The sequence below is a fragment of the Grammomys surdaster genome, unplaced genomic scaffold (genome assembly GCF_004785775.1).
Source record: "Grammomys surdaster isolate TR1022 unplaced genomic scaffold, NIH_TR_1.0 721, whole genome shotgun sequence".
NCBI lineage: Eukaryota > Metazoa > Chordata > Mammalia > Rodentia > Muridae > Grammomys > Grammomys surdaster.
Window position 1 is genome coordinate 890,096 of NW_021605140.1, and position 21,633 is coordinate 911,728.

Below are 21,633 nucleotides of genomic sequence, written 5' to 3' on the forward strand. Positions count from 1 at the left end.
ATATGTGTTGTGTATGTGTGTGTATGTGTGTGTATATGTGTGTATGTGTGTATGAGTGTGTTTGTATGTGTGTGTAAAGGTCCAGGATCAAGGAGAGGTTGGAGGAAAATTATATAGAAAATCTAGATTTGATCCCTTATACCTTTGTTTTCTGTTCTTAAATTAAAATTCCTTGCCAATCATAGATACCTTGGCAAAGAGTCAGAAGCCCTCTTTGGTCTCTCTTGGGGGCAGGGTTCTACCACCTATCTGACTATAATAGCCTTCTGTGACTATAGTAGAGTGTAGTAGACTTTAGCCACCTTCTGCGACTTTAAAGAGAACGGTTTATTTTGGCTTACTGCTTTCAAGATTCTAGTCGGTGGGTATGCAGACCCATTTTGGTGGCTTCTCTAGATGTCAGTGGTGGGAAGGGTGTGCCTGGAGCAAACTGCCTGCCTTGTGACTGGAAAGAGAGAGGGGAGGAAGAGACCAGGGTTGTAAACCGTTCAGGGCTATACCCTAATAATCTAAGGACATTTTCCACTAGTACCTCTTTCCTAAAGGTCCCCCATCTCTCAATAGTGCCACTTGGGAACCAAGCCTTAAACACACATGCTTTGAGGGGAAATGGGAGCTCTAGCGTCCAAACTGTAGTACCCATTGACTCACAGGCCCGGCAAGGTGACTCCTTATGTCTGTAGAAAGATGCCTGCTTTCCGGATTTCTCTAGGTTCGGGAGCACTGACATTCTTGCCACAATTTTCTCTGGGCATGACGATGGCCTCCTACTCTGCTGCTCTGGCACCTGTTGGGCATTACTGCCACTCCTTCTCCATTGGTTTGGGGCATCTACTTCCTCTGAGTTGAGGAGAGCAACCCCTCTGAGGCTGATAGCTTTTTACGGAACAAAGCCGAGCGGGGATAGCCAGCATAGCCAAGGGGAGACTTTGAAGACAGTAACAATCAGACATTGTTGGTGTGCTTGAATGTTTTCAAAAGCTGTGGTCCTGGGAACTGTTGTTTCTCTTTATAGATGGAGAAATGGGCTCCAGGCTCCTTGAGCATCATGCCCAAAGTCAACCCCAAAACTGGCAGAAGCAACTCTGAGTCTCAGGCAGTTCTCTCCTACATCTAGAGGGCACCCTCTCTGTTCTACCTCAGCTTGTCCCAGGGAGTGAGCAGGATTGAGGTCCGTCTCTGGGACTGTATAGTGGTGGAGAAGCTAAACCCATCTCCAGTGTTCCACAACCCTGCTGGTCAGGAGGCGATAGCATAGGCTGTTAAAGTTCTACCCAAGAACTCTGGGCCCTTGACCCTGGTTCCCAAGGATCGTCACCCTTCCTGTTTACCTGCTTTGGGGTGCCTGACCTGTCTGTTTGTGTTTGTTTTCCAGAAGTAGAATTGCCCCTGAAAAAAGATGGCTTTACCTCTGAGAGTACCACACTGGAAGCCTTGCTTCGTGGTGAGGGAGTAGAGAAGAAGGTTGATGCCAGAGAAGAGGAAAGCATCCAGGAGATACAGGTACTCTCGCCTGCCGAGGGAGCCCTGGGCACCTGCGCTCGGCCTGTGTGCCGTGGGGTCTTTGTGACACTGTTCTAGGACGCTTAGAGCTTCTGGATTAAAAGCATCTCTCTACCTCAGGAGCCATCATCATCTCCTCACAGCTGTTCCTCTCCCTGCTTTCCTGGTGTCTGTACTCGGAACACATCTGCTAAGCACCAGGTTGTGCTGAGTCCTAAAGACGTAATGAGAACAGGATAGACTGACTGAGTCCTTGGCTTTGTGGCCATAGGGGCCCCTGCCTCACCTCTGCCCCTTTCCTTACACCCCAGTCTGAGCCCTACCTCAGCATATTATCTCATTTCTCACCACTCCCTACCCATCCTTCAAAGCCAGCCTGGTCACCCCTCCCCCAGGCATAAACAGTTGCTTTGATCCTCATGTGTCCACTACCCTCTGTGTCCACCACCCATAAATCTCTCAGACATCACTGTGAGGACGTAAACCTCAGCCTCAGACCCCTCCTATCTAAAACTAATTTACAGTAGTATAAATTAATTCTGGTATAATATTAATAATTAAGCATAATTGAATTATATTTTGATTACATTATATTTTGTATATTAAATTTTTATTTTTTGTCATATATCTCATATCACATTTTTATATCAAATTCAACATTTGATTTAATTGGTTCACTAATTCACTAAAATCTTCATTAATAATAACAACAACAACAACAAAATACTGTTGTGGTGCTTTATAAATAGCGGTGTGTCAGGGACTGTGGTGTGTTCACGGTGACACACTGTCTTACTCACGTTAACATGGAGCTTTCCTTAGAGATAATGGGCAAACCCAAGTCTGGCTGCTTCTGCCCCTCCAGTGTTATGATGAATAGTCAAATCCTTTGCACTAACTTGCCACCACTGGATGTATTTGCCCCTCCTCTCTTCCCACAAGCTATAGCCCTCGTGGAGATTGTTGCTAGTTTGAACTTAGCCACCGCTGTGTCCTCTTAGGCACACTTGTCTGCCTCTCCCAGCATCCCCTGCGCCAGTGATCCTGTCTGAAGTGTCTGTAGCAGGGATTGGAGTAGCACCTTACCTCTCCTGCTGCCTGATCACCCCGCCCCTTTCCCTGGCTTGAATTATTTTGTTGCCTTCTCAATGGTTTCTCTGCTCATGCCCAGAAAGACAAAGATCACTTTCAAAAACCTTTAGGTGATTTTAGGCTCATAGCAAAATGGAGAGGAAAGTAGAGAGATTTCTCACCTCCCCTAACCCCCCCAACCCCGCCAGCTTAGCCTCTCCCATTAGCAATACCCCACATTTGTATCCACCAGTGAGCTGCCCCCGACAGGCCTTTCTCCCCCAGAATCCACAGTCTATGTTAGGGTTCACTTTGGGTGTGCTCTATGCTGTGTGCTTGGACAAATGTATAATGATCTGAGTCCACCCTGCATAGTGTAAGACAAGAAAATGTCACCGTCCCACACCAACTGTGGCCTGATAATCATCTCTTCTGTTCTCATCCCTGGCTACAGCCTTCCATCTCTCCTCCCACCCCCCATAGTCTTGGCTGCACAGGTAGCCTTTTCAGATTGGCTTCTGTCACAGAACATGCACAGACTCTTCCTCCATGGCTTTTCGTGATGTCATAGCTCATTTCCTTCCAGTGCTGAGCACTGTTCCTTTGAGAGGATAGATGGTTGGAGGAGAAGGAATTCTTTCTATGGCTGTTCACGCCTGAGTAAAAGCAAGGGCTCCTGCCTCTCTCAGACGGGCCACGCCCTGGCTGTTTGGTCTACTTGGGAAGTCCTTCCCCAGACATACGGGGGGCTCTCATCTCACCTTTGGGTGCCCTGACCACTGTGGTTAATACCATTCCCTCTACCCATCTCATCCTTGTACTCATCCCTATACTTTTTTCCTTTTTCCTTCCTTCCTTCCTTCCTTCCTTCCTTCCTTCCTTCCTTCCTTCCTCTGTTCTTTCCTTTCTTTTTTCATTCATTCTTTCTTTTCTTTCTTTCTCTCTTCTTTTTTCATATTGCACTTAGCACCATCTAGTATTCTTTGAATTTCAGTTTTCGAGATAGTTTATTCCCCTGGTGTAAACGTAACCGTCCTCCCACCCCCTTGACTACCTTGCTCACTAATATATCTTAAGCACACATACCCAGTCTGACACATAGTATGTGCACAGTAAATGCCTGCTTGAGGGGACTAAGGGCTTTGTTTCTGACCCCCTACCCCTGTCTCCCATGCCCTGCTTTTCTACATTAGTCCAAAGCACAGCTTTGCTTGTGCTAGCGCCTTCCTAATCTATCTTTTGTCTCCACTAAATAGATCCAGTGTGGTAGACATGGCCTCCTTAGGCCTCGCCTCTCTGCTTTGGGCTCGTGTTCATTCACAGCTTCTCTTCCTCAGCCTTCTTCCTTGTTGTCTTGGGTCTGCTGGTGTGTGTTTTCTTCCACTTACACTGATTGCATTTAGTGGGTAGGCCTGGCCCTAGTACCACCTTCTCCATCAAAGCTTTCTTGGTCTCCAACAGCTGGAATGGCCTCTTTTGAACTGGAGCATCTGAGATACTTCCCTCTTTCTTTCTTGTGCCATGTGTTTAGCTGGTCATGCATTAGCCTCTGTGCTTAGACTTGTAGCATTGGAAGCAAGGTGTGTCATCTCTGTATTACCCATGGCCTTGTTAGTGTTTCTACCTTATTGGTTGATCCTCAGTGGTTGATACAGAGCCAGTGCCCAGAAGCCTGGATACACACAGACCTACAGCCGCTCTTCTGTAAAGCTGGGAGCGAGTCTGAGTCGCCTTCATGTGGCCCTGGGCCAGAATACATGCTGTCATCGTATCGCCATTATTACATCAGCCCTGGTGTTAGCAGTGTGGCTGCCCCATGGACAGCTTGTGACTGTGTTGCCTGGGCTTAGGATGCCGAAACTAGACCATGAGCCACTTGAGTTTAAGTTCTAGCTGACTTTTCATTGCAGAAGTACATATACAATAAGTCAACAGTGTGCCTTTTCCTTAACTTTTAACTCATTAATTCGTGCATGCTCTCGACTGATAGGTTTACTGTTTTGAACATGGCACGGTGGGTGCCGAGGACTGCTCTAGTTCTAGTGTGACATACAGTTAGAGAAGGAAGCGGACAAATAAGAGGACTGGAGATTTGGACAAATGAAAGCCAGTAGGAGGAAGCAGTGTTGAAGGAGGGGCCGAGCTTAGGCAGTGTCCTAAGGGACACAGATTTAACTGCAGTCCTGTGGGATGACAGGAGCCAATGATGTGAGATCCCCAGAGTGACAGCTCTGAGACAGGTCAGTGCCCATCTTGTCTAGAGAGTAGATAGAAGGCCCTGTGGTCTGAGTATAGTCCTGGGGGGTGGGGATGGGGAGGAGGGACAGGTGGGCAGGAGCCAGACCTGTCAGGCCCCTGGAGACCTAGTTAGTTGTCTTGGCTTTTGGCCTTGTGTGAGATGGAAAGGAAGCCATTTGATCAGGGAAGTAGAATTTAGATTTCATAAAGATTCCTCCCCTTCCTGCTCTGCATAGAGAGCAGACAGTGCAGGGCAGCAGTGGAGAGGATAAGTTAGGAGATTCTTCCCTCCCTCTCTCTCTCCTTCCTTCTATCTTCCCTCCCTACCTACCCCCCTCCCTCCCTCCCTCCCTCCCTCCTTCCCTCTTCCTTTGTCCCTACAGGTCTTTCCTTCCTTTCTCCCTCCCCCTTTACTATTGAAAACCAGCCCAAATCATTGTTACCAGTACACTAAAGGCTATTTAGAGTAACAGTAGGGAATGTTATTTTCAAATGTGTTTATTCTTCAGATGTCTGAGGACAGGGGCTGCCCGTGTGTAACAGGGTGGTGGCGAGGGTATCAGTTATGTTGGATGCCCCAGTCCTTCACTCCTCCCTCCCGACTTTCCCCACTCAGCCTCCTGAGGTCGGCTCAGGCTTTGTTTGTTAGGAGCTCCTGGCTGCTCTGGTGGAGTGAGTTGGGTGGATAGGCTCTGGGGTCAGGGCTGTGTGGCAGGAAATAAAGACAAGTGGGCAGTGTATCTGAGGCCAGTGCTTTAGACTCAGGCTTCTAGAATTACATGCTGATGGCGAGTGGGATGGAAACTCAAAGAAGAAATCAGCTTGCTCCTGGGCCAGGACTGTAAGTCACTTAGGGGACCAACCCAGTGGCAGTCACCTGTTTTTTTTTTTTTTTTAACCTTCCAGCCTAGAATTCATGTTGTGTGTAACAAATTCCTTATGATGAAATATGACAGGGGCATCAGAACTGTACTGAGAAGCCAGAGGCAATGACCTTTAGATACCAGCACTTGGAACTTGCTATGATTAAATGACTTCAAGCACTGGAAAGTATGCAGGATACAATCAACAGCAGTAGCCACGGTGCTACCTCATATTCATTCTATGATTTTTTTACCCAAGGTGGTGGAACATCCAAACTGGCCTTGCCTGGCTTGACTAGTAACCCCGTTTTAAGGTCAGGAAGCCAAGGAGCGTGCTCTAAACCCTAGCCAACATCTCCTAGCGATGGGCCAGAGGCCATGTTCAGCAGACAAGGACATTTCTCTTTGATGTTGAAGGTTGGCTGAGTTATCCGTAAGTGTTGTGTCTTAGTAAGGACTACTAATTCTGTGTTGAAACACCATGATCAAGGCTATGTATAGAAGAAAGCATTTAACTGAGCATATCCTTACAGTTTCAGAAAGTTAGTCCATGATGGTAATGATGGGGGCCATGGTGGCAGGACGGCAGGACGGCAGGCAGGACGGCAGGCAGGACGGCAGGCAGGCAGGCAGGCCGGACGGCAGGCAGGCAGGCAGGTAGGCAGGCCAGCTGGCAGGCAGGCAGGCAGGGTGATGGAGGAGTAGCCAAGAGCTTACATCTTGATCATGAGCAGATAGGGAGGTACTGGGCCTGGCATGCACTTTTGAAACCTTAAAGGCCAACCCCAATGACACACTTCCTACAACAAGATCACGCCCCCTAAACCTTTTTAAATAGTCTAATGAACCAGGAGCCACATATATGAGCTGATGGGGGGAATTCTGGAGGCTTCCCAAAGACAGCCAGAGGAGAAGATAGAGAAGTCCTGGGGAGTGTTTTGTGTCCTTTGGGAGGATCAGGTGACCGCAGCAACCTAGATGTGTCTGGAGAGGGATGTTCTGGTAACTCCCTCTTGGGCTTCCCACTTTGAAGACAAAATTACAGAGGCGGTGCTGTCTTTGAGACCATTGAGCGGTAATGGTGACGTCAGACTGCATGGGCAGTGCAGATCACTTTCTAAGCTTTTACATAGTTGGTGTGACTTCCTCACCACTAACCCAAGCTGCAGCCCTGTGTCATATAATAATGCCACCTCCCTAGCCTTGCCTTCATCATCTTTCCCCAAGCCACTGAGCGCTGGTCACACCAGTCTTTCTCCCCACTGAATAAGCCACAGTGCTCTAACCGCTTCACCAGCTCTTGGTGACCCAGACCCGCCTAAGCCTATCCGTTCATGTGTACAACGCTTCACCTGTGAAGCTGGAAGTGTCTAAGTTACTCTCATCCATCCTTTTCTCACCTTCCACACCTCCTCGTTCTTTTGTTCCAGCCTCAGGAAAACTTCCTTTGACCTTTGGATCAGGCCGAGGTCCCTTGGAGCACCCTTTTATAGACCCTTGAACTTACCTCTCACAATCATGACAACAACGTGTTATACAGTTTTATATGTTATTTAAATCTGTCTTCCTTTTAGCACACCTTAAGGTCTACTTGAGGCAGGACTGTAGCCATTTGTTTATAGCTTAGCTTAGTGCCTACAGGTAATCAGCCCTGGACAAATAGTTACAGAGCCGAAGAATTGCTAGTTTTTAATTGGATAAGAAGAGGCATAAACATTGTATCACTCAAAAGTTACATCAGCGAGCCCATGAAAAGCTTCTTCTACCATGTTGGTCCCTGGACTCTCCTGGGCTCCAAGTCTATTCCTTCATATCTTGCTCCCTGGTAGCAACTGGGTCTTCTATAGCCTTTTACTCAATCATAGACCTGGGGGCGCATCTCCCGCCTTTGTCCTTTCCTTCTTTGCCGGAGAATGAACCATTCAGTCCTGCCTGAAGCATCTGTTGCAATGCACCTGAGTCTCAGCAGCAAGGGAGAGCAAATGAGTGTGGAGCTAGTAAGCTCACCAACCCAGCCTTGCTGTGGTCATGGCTTTGCTGAATGATTGTGAATGGCCAAACTGTTTTCAGCCTCAGTTTATGTACCTTTAAAATGGAAATCGGCTCTTGTATTGCCGTGTTCTGAGGGATATTAGAGGGGGCTCATTTGAATTTATGAACTTAAAGCTTGGTTAGTTCTTAAAGTACAAAACTTAAAGTCATGGGCTAAGATGAAATAATTCTATTCTGCTGTCTATCCATCTATCTGTGCCTCCGTCTATCCATGTGTGTGCATGCATGCATGCATGCATGCATCTGTCTGTCTGTCTGTCTGTCTCTTTTTCTCACCCATAACCCTGGCAGGCCTTAGATTTACTATGTAACCGAGAGTGGCCTTGAACTCCTGCTCTTCCTATTCTGGGATTACAGGTGTGTGCCACTAACACCTTGCTGGACATTTATTTTTCTTATAAACAGCCCCACAGTGGGTTATTATGGGCAGCATATTAAGGTTGTATTCCCGCCAGCTGAACGAGGAGTTCCTTGCTTTCATCACGCAAGGCAGAGCTCCACAATGGCAGAGAAAGGAGAAATGGCTTTTCATGTTCTGAGGTAGCTCTTTAGAAACAAAGGAGCACATTGTATTAAAGACAGTAAGTTCTGAGTAAATAACCTGGCCCCATATAGAAAAGCATCCTTTTGCTCTTGCCAAAAAACCTCTTTTTTGGGGGTGGGGGCAGTGAAAAGAGTTGAGAAAGGTCAACGTGCTGGAACAATTTGGCTGGAAGGGGACTGAGGGCTTGAAAGAGTGCTGGTTCCATGGAGACTTCAAACTCTCAGGCAGCGGCCGCACCCTTGCTTTGCTGAAGAACAAAAACCCCAGAATATTCCCAACCTGCCCTTTGATGGTCGTCATGGTTGCCTTTCATCTCTCAACTCTTGTATTGGACTCTCTTGTCATTTCAGAGGGTTTTGGAAAATGATGAAAATGTAGAAGAAGGGAACGAAGAGGAGGATTTGGAAGAAGATATTCCCAAGCGCAAGAACAGGACCAGAGGACGGGTGAGTGGGTGAGGTTACGTTGCGTCTAATCCCCTCTGTACCTGGATAAGACACACCTCATGGGCTTACATGGAGCTCTGAGGAAGATGCTCGGGGAGCCCCAGGCCGGGCATGCCTGCAAAGTCCAGAGCTGGTGAGAGGAAGGAGAGGAAGTAAAGGATGCTCTGAGGTGTTTGGGGCTGGGAGAGTGGAGGGCAAGGAGAATTTTTTGAGACTCCATCATGAAAGTTCTTGCCTTGCTGTTCCTGGTTTTTTTCTAGAATGACAGGATTAGGATGCCTGCTTTGGGACACGCTTCCATGGGCAGAGAGAGTGGAAGCCTGCTAGAAGCAGACAGGCTGTAGCTGATGGTTCCCTGAATGGATTTTGCATGAACTTTAGAGGCACGTGGTCCTGAGAATGAACTAAGAAGGGGTCAGAGGTGGGAATGGCAGAGAGACCCCGATGGGAAGAAAGAAGACACTGGCTTGTTCTTAAGGGGGAAAGGAGCTGACCAGGACCATGTTTTTGGATATTCTATTTGGTTCTCTAGGGTCTTTTTGTTTGGCAAAGTGTTCTGTGATCACCTTCAGTGAGGGCATCAGGATAACTAGGTGGAGAGGGACCTCCAGGGGAGGACTTTGCCTCTTCACAGGAAAATCCCACTTTTGAGGGCTTGAGGGTCTAGTTCCTATCAGCTCTAGATAGGACCCTCTCCTTGCTGTGGGAGAGAAGTCAGTCCTGTGAGCCCTGTGGGTTTGGGCCCACTGGTAATTATTGTAAGCCTGTGTTTTGCACACAGTAATACCACAGAGAGTAGTTACTAAAATTAGATGCCCAGGTCTTGTGCTCGGTTATTAGGTTTGGAATCACACCATTGCACTATATTATAAGCAACTTCCCGCTGTTGATAAGAGCCAGAGTTGTCAGTGTGGGCAGGGCAGCTATCTGATGGTGCAGTTATGTTGGGCTGCTACCATCTTTATCAATGACGAGTATTTCCACAGTTTGGTCTCGTGCACTCTTTTCTCTTACCTATTATTGGCTTATGTGTTTGTTTCCCACTGGAGTATTTGAAAGTAGAGTCTATACACTTTACTATATATTCCAGTGTCTCTCTACTAGGCATTTTTATATTCAGCACAGAAATGCCTTGTTCTAATACCTACCACCCTTGCCCAGTGTATCCACTCTGTATTTGCTACCTGCCTGTTAATTATCTATTAGTTTTCATATCAGATAGGCTGGTAGTACTGCTATACTTATGTTCAAATAACCCTTATTATACTTATCAGCTCAGAAGTACAATAGTAACGATAGCAACAGTTCAGATAAAAAGATCCAAAAGAGCCCATTTATAGTCTCCTTGAAGTGAAAAAGCAGACATTCTCCTTTTAAGTTTTAAAGGAAAACATTATAGGTTGATTATATGTTTATCATATGGTTATATGTTTATTATATATATATCAACTCTATAGTAAGAACAAAACTTCTCCCTGTGACATTGTGAAGAAGAGAGGTATTTGTGCGATTTTTGCTGCTTCGTCCCAGAAGGTCAAAGGTTATGGCCATGGCTCATGATAAGCTCTTAATTAAAATGGGTAAGGCATTCAATTATAGGGCTCAGTACTCTCCGGGGTTCAGGCACCCACTGGGTGTCTTGGATCACATTCTCTGTGGGTCAAGGAGTACTTCTGTTGCTTGGAGATTTGAATAAGTTCAGGCTCTCTGTGTTTGCATGCATGTATCTATTCTGAGGGGTGCGCATCCTTCCCGGGTGGTGACATGTGCTTCTTCTCACGTCAGGGGTATATATTGGAGGGCTGTTCTGCTTTTAGCGGTGTTCATACTGATCAGGATTTGCTGCTGCTAGTCTAGTCTTTCTCTTACAGTGTCTCTTGCCATGGTTTCACTGATGGTCCTCTGAGGCACTGGGGGAAATTGCTTGGCCATATTATTTCACTGTGGTGCGTGCGTGCGTGCGTGCGTGCGTGCGTGCGTGCGTGCGTGCGTGTGTGTGTGTGTGTGTGTATGAGAGTGAGAAAGAGAGAGAGAGAGGAGAGAGAGAGAGAGGAGAGAGAGGAGAGAGAGAGAGAGAGAGAGAGAGAGAGAGAGAGAGAGAGACAGACATACCTATTCCGTCACTGAAGGATCACAGAGGCATGGAGTTTCTGTGCCTGCTGTGAATGCCAAGAGCTGTGTACCTCTCAACCTGCGTCCACCTCTCCCCTGCCCCTGCCGGACTTTGTAGAGTACATTGAGGAGAACGGTCCAGGTACTCCTGGCATGAGTGTGGAAGGTGGACTCCATTAGTGAGTAGGGATTGGGTGTCTTTTCTGTTAAAGCGTCAGAAGTGACAGTGCCCACTGGCCCTTATACTCACTCAAAACCAGGCTGAGCGAAGGGCTCCCGAGTGAGAGCCATGATGCTATGCTTGGAGCTTTACGTTCAATATTCTCTGTTTCCAACAGTCCGTTGCAGCAGCCACTACCAACACATGGCTACCTGCTACATGCTAGTCCAGACTGTAGGTGCTGTAAATGTTACGTACGCACCACATTCTCATAGCTTAGAGTAAAAAGAATGTAGAATATCTCTCACTCTTAGTTTTAACAGTAGCATGTTTGGTTATACTTGGTTAAAATGTTACTGAAATTAAAGTGTACTTGTCTCATTTTAATTTAATTTAATTTAATTTAATTTAATTTAATTTTTATCGTTTTTGGAGTACTGGGGCTGAACCCGGGTTTAAACATGCTAGCTGGTTGCTAAGCATGGAGCTCTACTCCCAGCTAGACTGTCTCATTCCTTAAAAAAAGAAAAAGAAAAGTAAAGAGAGAGAGAGAGAGAAAGAAAGAAAGAAAGAAGTCAGCAACTGGAAAAAGTGGCCATACAAAGAGTGGCTTGGTATTCCAGAAAGGTTAAGCAACTTGCTCAAACTTGCTCAATCTGGTCAGAAAGAAAGAAGGATTTGAGCACAGGTCTGTGCTTTTTTTCCCACTGAGTCCTGCCTGGCCCAGGACCCTGCCCGCCTAGGCTGAATGAATAAATTGAACAAGGGAAGCTGGAAGAAAAGTCATGTTTGAACTTCATGACTGGGCGACAACTAATGACTCCAGGCTGTACAGTCATGCTGTGGCCATGTCACCGTGCTGAGAGCCATGGGGGAAGCAGAGAGTATTTGAGTTAGTCTCTGGGCTGAACAAGTGTGGAAAGCTGCCCCGTTCACAGCTCTAAACTTTGACAGGGCTTTCCAGCTGCTGCTGGAACATTCTGGCCACTGGAGAGCAACCACATGGGGTCTGATGTTTCCCCGTATGGTCTGGACTACAGCCTCAGTCTCACTTGCTTGTTGGGAATTCAGGAGGAGCCCAATCTCTATCCCACAGACCACTGATAAGATCCTAGCTACTCCATAAACATGAAGGGGGGCGGGGAGGGCTTTGACAGTGAGTCTCCTTTGGGTTTCTCTTATTTTAACTTCTATCCTAGGAATGCTGATCTTAGCTCTACCACCTCCTGCATGATTCCTTGGGTGAATCATGTAACTTCTGTGATCTGGGCCTCAGTTTTCTCATCAATAAGTTGGGAATAATAACACACAGCCAAATTTGAATGCCTAATAAAAGATAGATAAAGGATATTGCAAGCAAAGTGGATGACTTTCTGAGTTTTAATACTGTATGTTATCTGGGAGGGGGTGAGGACAGTTCATATCCAACAATAAGTGGGCCTTTGGTAACTTTAACATAAGAAATTAATGAAATTCCTGTGAATTTGTATTATTAACCAACCAATCAATCATCAATAAATCAAATAACCAATCAATCAAATTAGGGATTACGGTTACACTTGTGATTCACACCAGTGTTTTTTAAAACTTGTATGTGCACAGGAAAACCCCAGGGATCTTGCTAAAGAGCAAATTCTGATGGGATAGTTCTGGGATATGGGGGCTGAGCTCTTACCTTGATGGTAAGCTCCTGGGTGTTGCTGGTCTGAGGACCATGCTTTCAATGGCAAGCTAGTAGAGCTCCCTCCCTTTCCCTCTCTGCTTCTAGACTTCTTTACACCACTAACAAGTACTGACAGCCCTTCAATGCTATTGTTCTGGGTATAGCAGGTGACAGTAATTTCACTAATGATCTGCTATATCAGAAATTAAGACAGAATTCAGCTTATGAATATAGCTCATGAATATACAAGTGCACACCTGAAGCCCCATCAAAGTCATGCCGCCTCTGGAAGACCCCACTGTATACTCAGGAGGAAGTGAGAATGAAAAAGGCAGATGATCCTTTAATGACGCCAGGAGATGGCTTTTGTTGAAAAAAAAAATACTCATTTTTAATTATGTGCTGAGTACAGGTGTCCTCAGCAGCCAGAAGAGGGTGCCAGATCCCCTGGTTGTAAGCCAACTTGTAGATGCTGGGAACAGAACCTGGGTCCCCTGGAAGAGCAGCAAGTGTTCTTAACTGCTGAGTCATATCTCTAGCCTGTAGGAGAGGTCTGATGTTCATTCCTGGACACAGCACCCGAGAACAGCTTTTCTAGAAGAACTGCCCTTGACCGGAGAAAAATCCTTGGGGTCATTGTCCCAAATATGAGTGATCTTTGAAGAAACAAACCACAAGAAGGGCAGGAAGGTGACAGGGAATCAGAACTGAGGATAAGGACCTCACCCATGGCCTTTGCTTCCTCTCTCTTCTCTCAGGTGCCTGGGTTTCCTGCTCCTTGGGACCCAAGACCCCAGAGCACCTGGATTTAAGGGTCCTTCCAACTCAGGCTCCCAACAGGGGTCACTGTTTTCAAGTTCCAAGTCCCATGAAGAGAATGGGAGTGGCCCAGGGTGGACTTAAAATAGACGTGGCCTAGTAATTAGTTGAGCCCTCCTGAGCCTACCACTCTGTGTGGCCGGTAAGGCAGGGCCCTGTGGTATGCAGTCATATGCCACATACATACACACACACACACACACACACACACACACAAACACACACGCCACAGTGTCAGTGTGTGAATGTGACGTGAACATCCTCTGGGAGGAAGGATGGGTCTCTTTAGGAGAGTAAGGCCCATAGGGTTCTGTGACAGAGTCTAGAAACCTGTCCTTCTGTTTCCATGGGCTCTGGGACTGTGGGCAAGGCATGGACCCACTCAGACCCGAACCAACTGACAGACAGGGATAGCAGCAAGATTGGTCCAACTCACAGGATTATGACAGGAATCATCTGAGCTAATATACACGGAAGAGCTTTGTGCTGTGTGCCCAGGATAATGTTAGGTTCGTACTGAAGTATGAAATGCCATCTTCCCCTCAGGACCCAAGACTTAAATTGAAGAGGTGCCAAGTGAGAGCCATGACACAGTGAGAGGTCTGCTGGCTTCTCATCGCATGCTAACCAAATGCAAGGGGAGCCTAGAGGATCCACACAGGCATGAAGGGGTTAATAACTTCCTGTACTTCCTGTGGGCTTCACTATGTCCTGTGGGTTTACACTCCTAATCCTAACCATCTCCACAACTGTGCTGTAGAGGTGTTTCTGTGACCAATTTTTAAGTAGCTTTGGGTAGCCTAGAACTTTCTGTGTAGACCAGGTTGCAGTATTCATTCTGCCTCTGTCTCCTGAGTGCTGGGGTGACAGATGTACACTACCACATCTGGACTGCTGTTGTCCATTTTATAAATGAGTTAAGGCTCAGAGGGATAGCTTGTTCTGTGGCACCTAGCTGGTGCTATCGGTGGTTTGCATATGGCTTGAGTGTCCCTGAGACTTCATGTGATGAAATTTAAAGGTCAGTTGAGATGCAGAGAGGTCAGAAACTGGATGACCGTTGTATTCAGAATGGGCCTTTGGAAAGTCACTAGGAGTATTAGGTAAGATCAGAGTAGCTTCTTCTGAGGGACAATAAAAAGAGACAGAAGGACTGAAGGGGACACGCATGAGGGCTCTGTTTCTTGCCATGTGATGCTCTGTGTTGCCTATGGATTTTGGTAGCAAGAAGAGCATCACCCGATGAGTCCCCTACATGTTGCACCTCCAGGTCCATGAGCCAAGACACGCCTCTTTTCCTTATGAAAGTACCAACCTCAGGCGTTTTGTTATAGTAACGAATGTCTGACTGATAGAGCTGGAATTTAAATGTAAGCCCGTCAGACTTTAAGGCAACACTGTTTTTACTCTGTAAGAGGAAGATTTTTGAGGATGAACACTGGCAGGACTAAAATACAGATTGCCTGTGGATGACAGTGGAGGGGCAATCGTAAAAGAAACCATGACAGCAAAGATGTAGACACAGCCTGAGCCTGGGTGAGCTGGGGTAGTGGTAGGCTGCCATTGCCTATAGAAGTGTGTCATAGGTAGCAATGGAGGCCTGTGAGGGAGTGGATGACCTCAAGTTCCCACTCTCATCTCTGTTGTCTCTGTGGCCAGATGCTCATGCAGGACAGGTTAGGCTGGGCTGTGTAGAGCCCCAGTCGGGGGCTTTCCTGGGGAGTTTAGGATTAGCTGATGGCCTGTGAGGGAGGAAAAATAGCATTGGGATACACAGAGAGAAGAACAGCTATGGTCAGCTCTGCCTGGCGGACTGATGTCATGATCGTGCAACTGTTGGTGGAAGATACATGGATCCAGGAATAGTGGTGGCCCATACAGGACTCCACCTCCAACAAATACACACACATACAGTGTGGTGCCAGATAACAGCAAGTGCCCGGCTAAACATAAAGCAGAGAAGAAGGAAACAAAAGAAAGGATGCAAGTGGACACCAGTGGGCTGGGAAGGGCTTCTGGAGGAAGTGGCATTTGAACAGGACACATGGGATTCTGAGTTGTCAAACCTACAACATCCAAGAGATCAAGAGTTCCATTGCCTCCAGAGAATTCCACACATATCACCTCAGATGCCCCCATAGTCTTTATCTCTGTTTGCCAAACCAAGGCCTTGGGGAGTGTGGGAGCATATGGCCTCCCTGCTGGGCAGCCCAACAGTAAGGGGAGGGAGCCGGCTCTCAGCAGGGCTGTTCTTTCTCTCTGCTGACTCCCTCAGAAACCCCTGTGCTTCTGTTCTGCCTGCCCCCTCATCTCCTGCCTTGACAAGTGGCCAGCCTTGCAGAGTCCCCTCCAGCATTTGCTGTGGCCTTATCATTCTGCCTGACTTGCTTTTACCTGCTCCAAGGGGCTGTGACCGGCTGCCAGCTGTGCACATCAAGCAGTCTCCTGCTTCACTGAGGTGTGGGGAGGACCAGGGCCATAAGGTGACCGCCCTTAGCATCCTGGGCCCAATATCTGTCAATGCCTGAGGGTGATGGTCAGTGCTCACTGAGTATTGAATGTGTTTGGAGGAAGAGGAGGAAGAGGAGGAGGAAGAGGAAGGGAAAGAGATGGATGAAGGGGGAGGAGGAGAAGGGGAAAGAGAAAGAAGGGAAGAAAGAGTGGCTTTTACTGATTATCCCTGGCAGGGATGGGGGCAGGGAGGTAGTGACAAGGGGGAGGTGGGATTTCTCTTCCTCTCCTTCCTTCTGCTTTTCTCCTCTTCCTTCTCCTCTTCCTCCTCCTCCTCTTCATCATCATCATTTTGAAAAAGACCAGCTGAGGAGATGACCAAAGTGACAGCCTGGCAAGGTGGAGTTGCTTGTGAAGTGTGTATTTTGAGAGTGAGGAGTGAGTGCCACAGGCCCGGAGAGTGGCCCATCTACAGCGAAGTCCTCAGGAATATATATGTGCTTGTATTTGTGAGTGTATGCATGTTTGAAAATCCATCTCAGGCTTTCCCACCACGGATCCTTGGGACCTCGTCTCTAAAGCAGGTTCTGGACCTGCACCCCAGACTTCTGTCCTGCCATGTTCCTCTCCCACTGACCCTTCTCTCTGTCTCTGAAGACAACAGCCAGCCCTTTCCATGGCTGGGAGTTTAGCACTCCTCATTAGCAATGAATGGCCAGGAGAAGGCTAAGGGACCCCAGGAAGGCCAGCATGGGGCTTTCAATGGCTGTACAAGCCTTGCTGCTTTCTGGTAGCTGCTGTGGGATGCAGAGCTGCTGCCTGCCTTTCAGGCTAATCTCTGTCACTACTAAAGTCCTTTCTGCTGGCCTCTTAGGTTCAAAATGGTATCCTGAGCCCTGTGGGATGACATCTGGTGGAACAGCATTTGCTGGAACTTGAACTCCCTGACCCTCAGTTGGCTGTTCCTTCTGCCCTGCTCCTCCTCCAGTCATGTGACCTACCCAGAGAGACACCCAGTGTTCTGGTGTAGGTGTCAGGAATCCAGCTCCAGTTGACCTTACAGGTCGGGTTCTTAGTCCCTAATGGGAGGCCTGAGGTAGACTACATACAGGAGCCCAGCCTGAAGCCCAGCCCTACTGTGAAAGCCAAAGATGGAAGAGAAGACTGGGCTCCTGAGGCCTTTAGGAACCTGGGGTGATAACAGCTGTTCTACTTCCTGTTCCTCCATCCCCAGTGTGCTCATCAGCTGATCAGTATGCAGAGTAACTTGGCATCTTGTGTCATGTTGTAGTAGAGTGTCTGTCAGTAGGGTTCACTGTCAGTGAGGTAGACACGCTGTATGGTAGAGAGGCGCCATATTTGATAGATACGGGGCTGTGCTAGACTTCTGTTGCTCTGTGTGGCAAGGCACTCGAGAAAGCCTCTTAAGGGAGTACGGATTTATTTTGTCTCTCAGCTGCAGAAGGGTCAGCCACAGTTGGCTTCCTCCATTGCTATGGGTCTGTGGGGACGCAGAACATCACACTGGCAGAGTATACAGCTGCACACAGTAGTTTACTTCACTGTAACCAGGAAAAACTGAGAGACAGAAGATGACTTGCCCAGGACACTTATAACCTTTAAAGACATAATTCCCCCCCCACCCACCACCACTGTCCCTATGTACTCCAGTTTGGCTCACCTCTTACGTTCCCATCCCCCCAACCCCATCCCCCAAATGATACCACTAGCCGGGGATTTTCATATTCAGGCAGTGATACCACCTTTCGGCCACTTCCTGTTTATATCCTGGTTCTGCATTTGGTAGATGAACATTGGGAAGGTTACTTCACCTCTCTGCCACCTCAGTCCTCTCCCGGATATAAACAGATGAGGCAGGTGAGTAGCCGCGTGATGTCAGGACAAGTTCCTAATTCTCTCCTTCGTCTCAGTTTCCCTGCTTGTAAAGCAGGCCTGGCTTGGGAACAAAGGCTATGTAGTGCAGGTGATTCACTCAGGCCCGAAATTGTGTGTTCCCGTGAGCCGAGTGGCCGGCATAGTTAACAAGTGTCTCCTACTCCATGTCTCCTCAGGCTCGTGGCTCTGCAGGCGGCAGGAGGAGGCATGATGCTGCCTCTCAGGAAGACCACGACAAACCCTACGTCTGTGACAGTAAGTATCCCCTGTACTGTCTTAGCCCAGGCTTTCGGTGCCACTTTGACAGTCACCCACCAGCTCTGGGCCTCACCAGGCTTTCCCACTTCCAGCTCTATGTGGTTACATTCCCCCCTGCTGTGGAGTAGTCTGGCAGGGGACCCCACCTCTCAGACTGCGCTCCTGGGCGTCAGCTCTCCCCCTGGCTTTCTAGTTTCTTTTCTCTCTCCCTCTCTCCCTCTCTCCTGTCTTAGGCAGGGCTGGTTATGCATCTTTCTACAATGGTGGCTTGGTTTGAACAAATGGCCCTCAAGCCATCTCCACCGTTCCTTCCCTGACTGAGAAACAACTTTTGGAAAAATGGTTGCCTGGCTCCTGGGTTGGAGGCCGAGGATGGACCGAGGGCAGAGGTCAAGGGAGGGTCACGGGGAAGAACTGTGCTCATTGAAGGACAGTAGTTATCTTTGCTCTCCTATGCCAGGGTATAGAGTGGTGGGCCCTATAGCCTTGCCCTGTTATCCGTCACTCTCCTGGGCACTTCCTGCTCACTCCATAGCAGGGCCACCCATCTATAGCACATGCCCAGGCTGAGGTGGGGGGTCTTCCTTTCCCTTCTCATCTGCTCTCAAAACCCAGAGCTCGGTCATAGGGACCAGGTTGTTCTGAGAACAGCAGAAAGCTAGACAAGGCAGGACCTGGCATGGTGGTCCCTCTGGGTATAACAGGTATCCATCCTGTTAGGTCCTGCAGCCTCTGTGGAGGCAAAGAGAGGCAGGGAATAGGACATAGGGGGCACAGCGGGCGATGCCTTTCCCTACCTTTCCACTGGCTTCTTGAGTTCAAAATGTCCTGAGCCCTGTGGGATGACATCTGGTGGGACAGCATTCGCTGGAACTCGGACTCCCTGACCCTCATTTGGCTGCTTCATATGCCATGTAGCATCCCCGAGCCCTCTGCAGGTCTCGTCATCCTCAGGGAACTATGTTCCAGGAAGAGAAGGAAGCAGGGCGTGGGGGTCAGGCGCACTTCCTGCGCCTTGGCAGGAGGTACCTGCTTTTAGTCTAGGCCTTACTTCCCGGATGTCACTTAGTTGTGTCCTGATACGTAAACAGTCCAAGTGTGCTCGTCCTTGGGATAGTGGTTCTGGGCAGTGGGTAGGATTTCCAGCTGTGTGTGACACCCCATTAAGGGAGCCAACAGCAGCTTGGGAGCTGAGCCGTAGCTATTCCATTCCTCTTTTAAAGCTGTGATTCGCTGTTATGTGAGCCATCTCACTGGTCCTATTTCTAGAACTTTCTTGGAATTCTGAGGTGTAATAGTCTCCTGTATTTCCAGACATACTCTTGATGTTCTTTTTTCTTGTTTCAACTTCCTGTTTCTTCCTTCTTTCCTCTTTCTGTGACAGCTACGTCTGGCAGGATTATCTCTATGAAGTGTCCTTTCTGCCTGCCCTCTTGCCTGGCTCCTGGTCCTCCTCCTGAACAGAGCCTTTGTAAGCCAAGCCCTTCCTCCCAGCTCCTGTTCTGTGCTTCCAGCATTCCCTCTCCTCCAAACCTCCCAGCTTTGCTTATGGGCTCGAGGTGTCCTTTGCTGCTTTCTGCTCCCCTCCCCACAGGGTGACTCCCCCACCCCCATTCCCCTGCAGAGTTTGGGGGAGCACTCATCACAGGGTGATGCAGGCTTTCCCTGAAAGTCTCAGCACACATGCCTGCTCATACATGTACTGCCTCCCTCTCCCTCCCTCTGAAAAGCAAGGTCCACTGCAGTTTGCCTTTCTTCATTCGGGCTCTCTCAGGACATTGTGTGACAGCTTGGTGATTAATAGACTTTATTTTTATCTGGTGCCCTTCAGACATGGGATCCCTAGGGGTAGAAGTGACCTTTGGAGAGGTCATGAAGCCCACCCCCCACCCCTGAGGTGGACAAGGAATGCTTTTAATAATCTCTAATGCATCCTAACTAGAGAGGTGTCTTGTTCCCCTTCCTCAGTATCCCGAGGGATGTCCTTACCACAGCTGCCCTTTCTCCAAGATTCCAGCTGTGCTTCTCATGATTATTTTTCGGTAGTGGGAGCTGGAACTGTTCTCTCCTTCACATCCCTGTCTTTTCTGTCTCCCTCTACCCCCCCGCCCAATAAAATGCACACTCAGCATTTTGGTCTAGCACCCCCTGTATTCTTGGGTGAATTAGGGTCTTACCCCATAATCTTGGTGTTATCCTTCTCCCAAATTCCCTCTGGGTCTACATTTAAGAACGTCTACTGGAAGCAGCATCAAGACCAAGTAGCTCAAAGAATAGCAGGCACCTGCTTGTTTGACTCATACATCAGCTTTTGGCACAAGCCCCATTTTCTGAGAATACACAGCCACTCTCTGCCCACCTAACCACTGCCTAGCCCGTTCCTGTCTGCCCAGTGCCAGGGTCTCTCCAGGTGTAGAATCTGTCCTCCTGAGACACTTGATTGTCTTCCTTTCCATAAATCACTCTGCATTTGGCCCCATTGAGTCTCAATAAACAGATACAATAATGTGTGACTTCAATATACAAGATTCAATAAAAGGCAAATTTAAAGACATTGCCCAGTAGTTAAATCCCGTTCTCCACAGACTTGCAACCCCTGCCATTTTTGTGTCTGAGGTTTGATTTGCATAATTCCTACTCTGTCTTTGGAGTTATTTATGAAACTATTAGGTCACCTTGGACCCCAAACACCTCTCTCTGGGTTTATGGGGTTGGTAGTAGCCATTTTTTTTCAGGTGCAGTTGTATTTAACCCTTCCTGGTATGTGTTTCTGAATATAGTTAAATCTTGTGGTGGTCCAGGTATCCTTTTCACAACAGGTGGCTGAGATATTATTTTAGTGGACAACTTCAGGTGACAGAGGTTTACTTCTTGCCTTTTGCTCAGCCATTGAATTTATTGCATCTCAGAAATATTAAATCATCTAAATGTAATTTCTTTTTCCACCCCATCTAGGCTGTGCACATAAATACTTCATTTTTCTACCAAGTAACTGGTCTCCCTTAATTATCTTGAAATTTGACTGAGTTGAAGGCCTAAAGTTCTGTTTCTTCACTGTCTGTCTTTTGTCTCAGGAAAGGTGGTCATTACCTTAAAACAAAGCAACAGAAACGGACTTTGTCGGGAAGCCTGTTAGTGTTTTTGGATCTTCACCACTGGTGCAGAAAGAACCTAGGCACTCATGAAAATGCACTCCTGCAGATTCCAGTGTTTCCTTCCATACTTCCTCCATCAGAACCATAGGGGCCAGGCCTGGAGCCTGCATGTTCCTTCCACTTCCCGGGGCATTCATAAGTATGATGTTTGAGGATGGTAGGGTCTCCTCATTTCAACCCGAGGGCTCTGGCCTTGACCATCCAGCCCTTCTAATGTTCCCTGCCTGGATAGCCCTGTCTCTTTGTGTGTCTGTGTTAGTGTGTGCCTACTCTGCACAGAGTAGTGTGTCTGGCATTTTGTATAGACTGTCTAACTGTCTACACAACCCCCCACAGTGTCTGTCTCCTCTCTCTCTCTCTCTCTCTCTCTCTCTCTCTCTCTCTCTCTCTCTCTCTCTCTCT

General features: G+C 47.9%; 1 protein-coding gene across 1 annotated transcript in view; it reads left to right on the forward strand.

Moving 5' to 3' along the window:
- LOC114633593 (zinc finger protein DPF3-like) overlaps positions 1 to 21,633 on the forward strand; it is a 212,077-nt gene that overhangs the window by 150,379 nt on the left and 40,065 nt on the right. Inside the window, exons 4-6 of the mRNA XM_028782157.1 lie at positions 1,376 to 1,503; positions 8,622 to 8,717; positions 17,995 to 18,073. Coding sequence (XP_028637990.1) covers positions 1,376 to 1,503; positions 8,622 to 8,717; positions 17,995 to 18,073 — 303 coding nt within the window. The remainder of the gene's footprint in view (positions 1 to 1,375; positions 1,504 to 8,621; positions 8,718 to 17,994; positions 18,074 to 21,633) is intronic.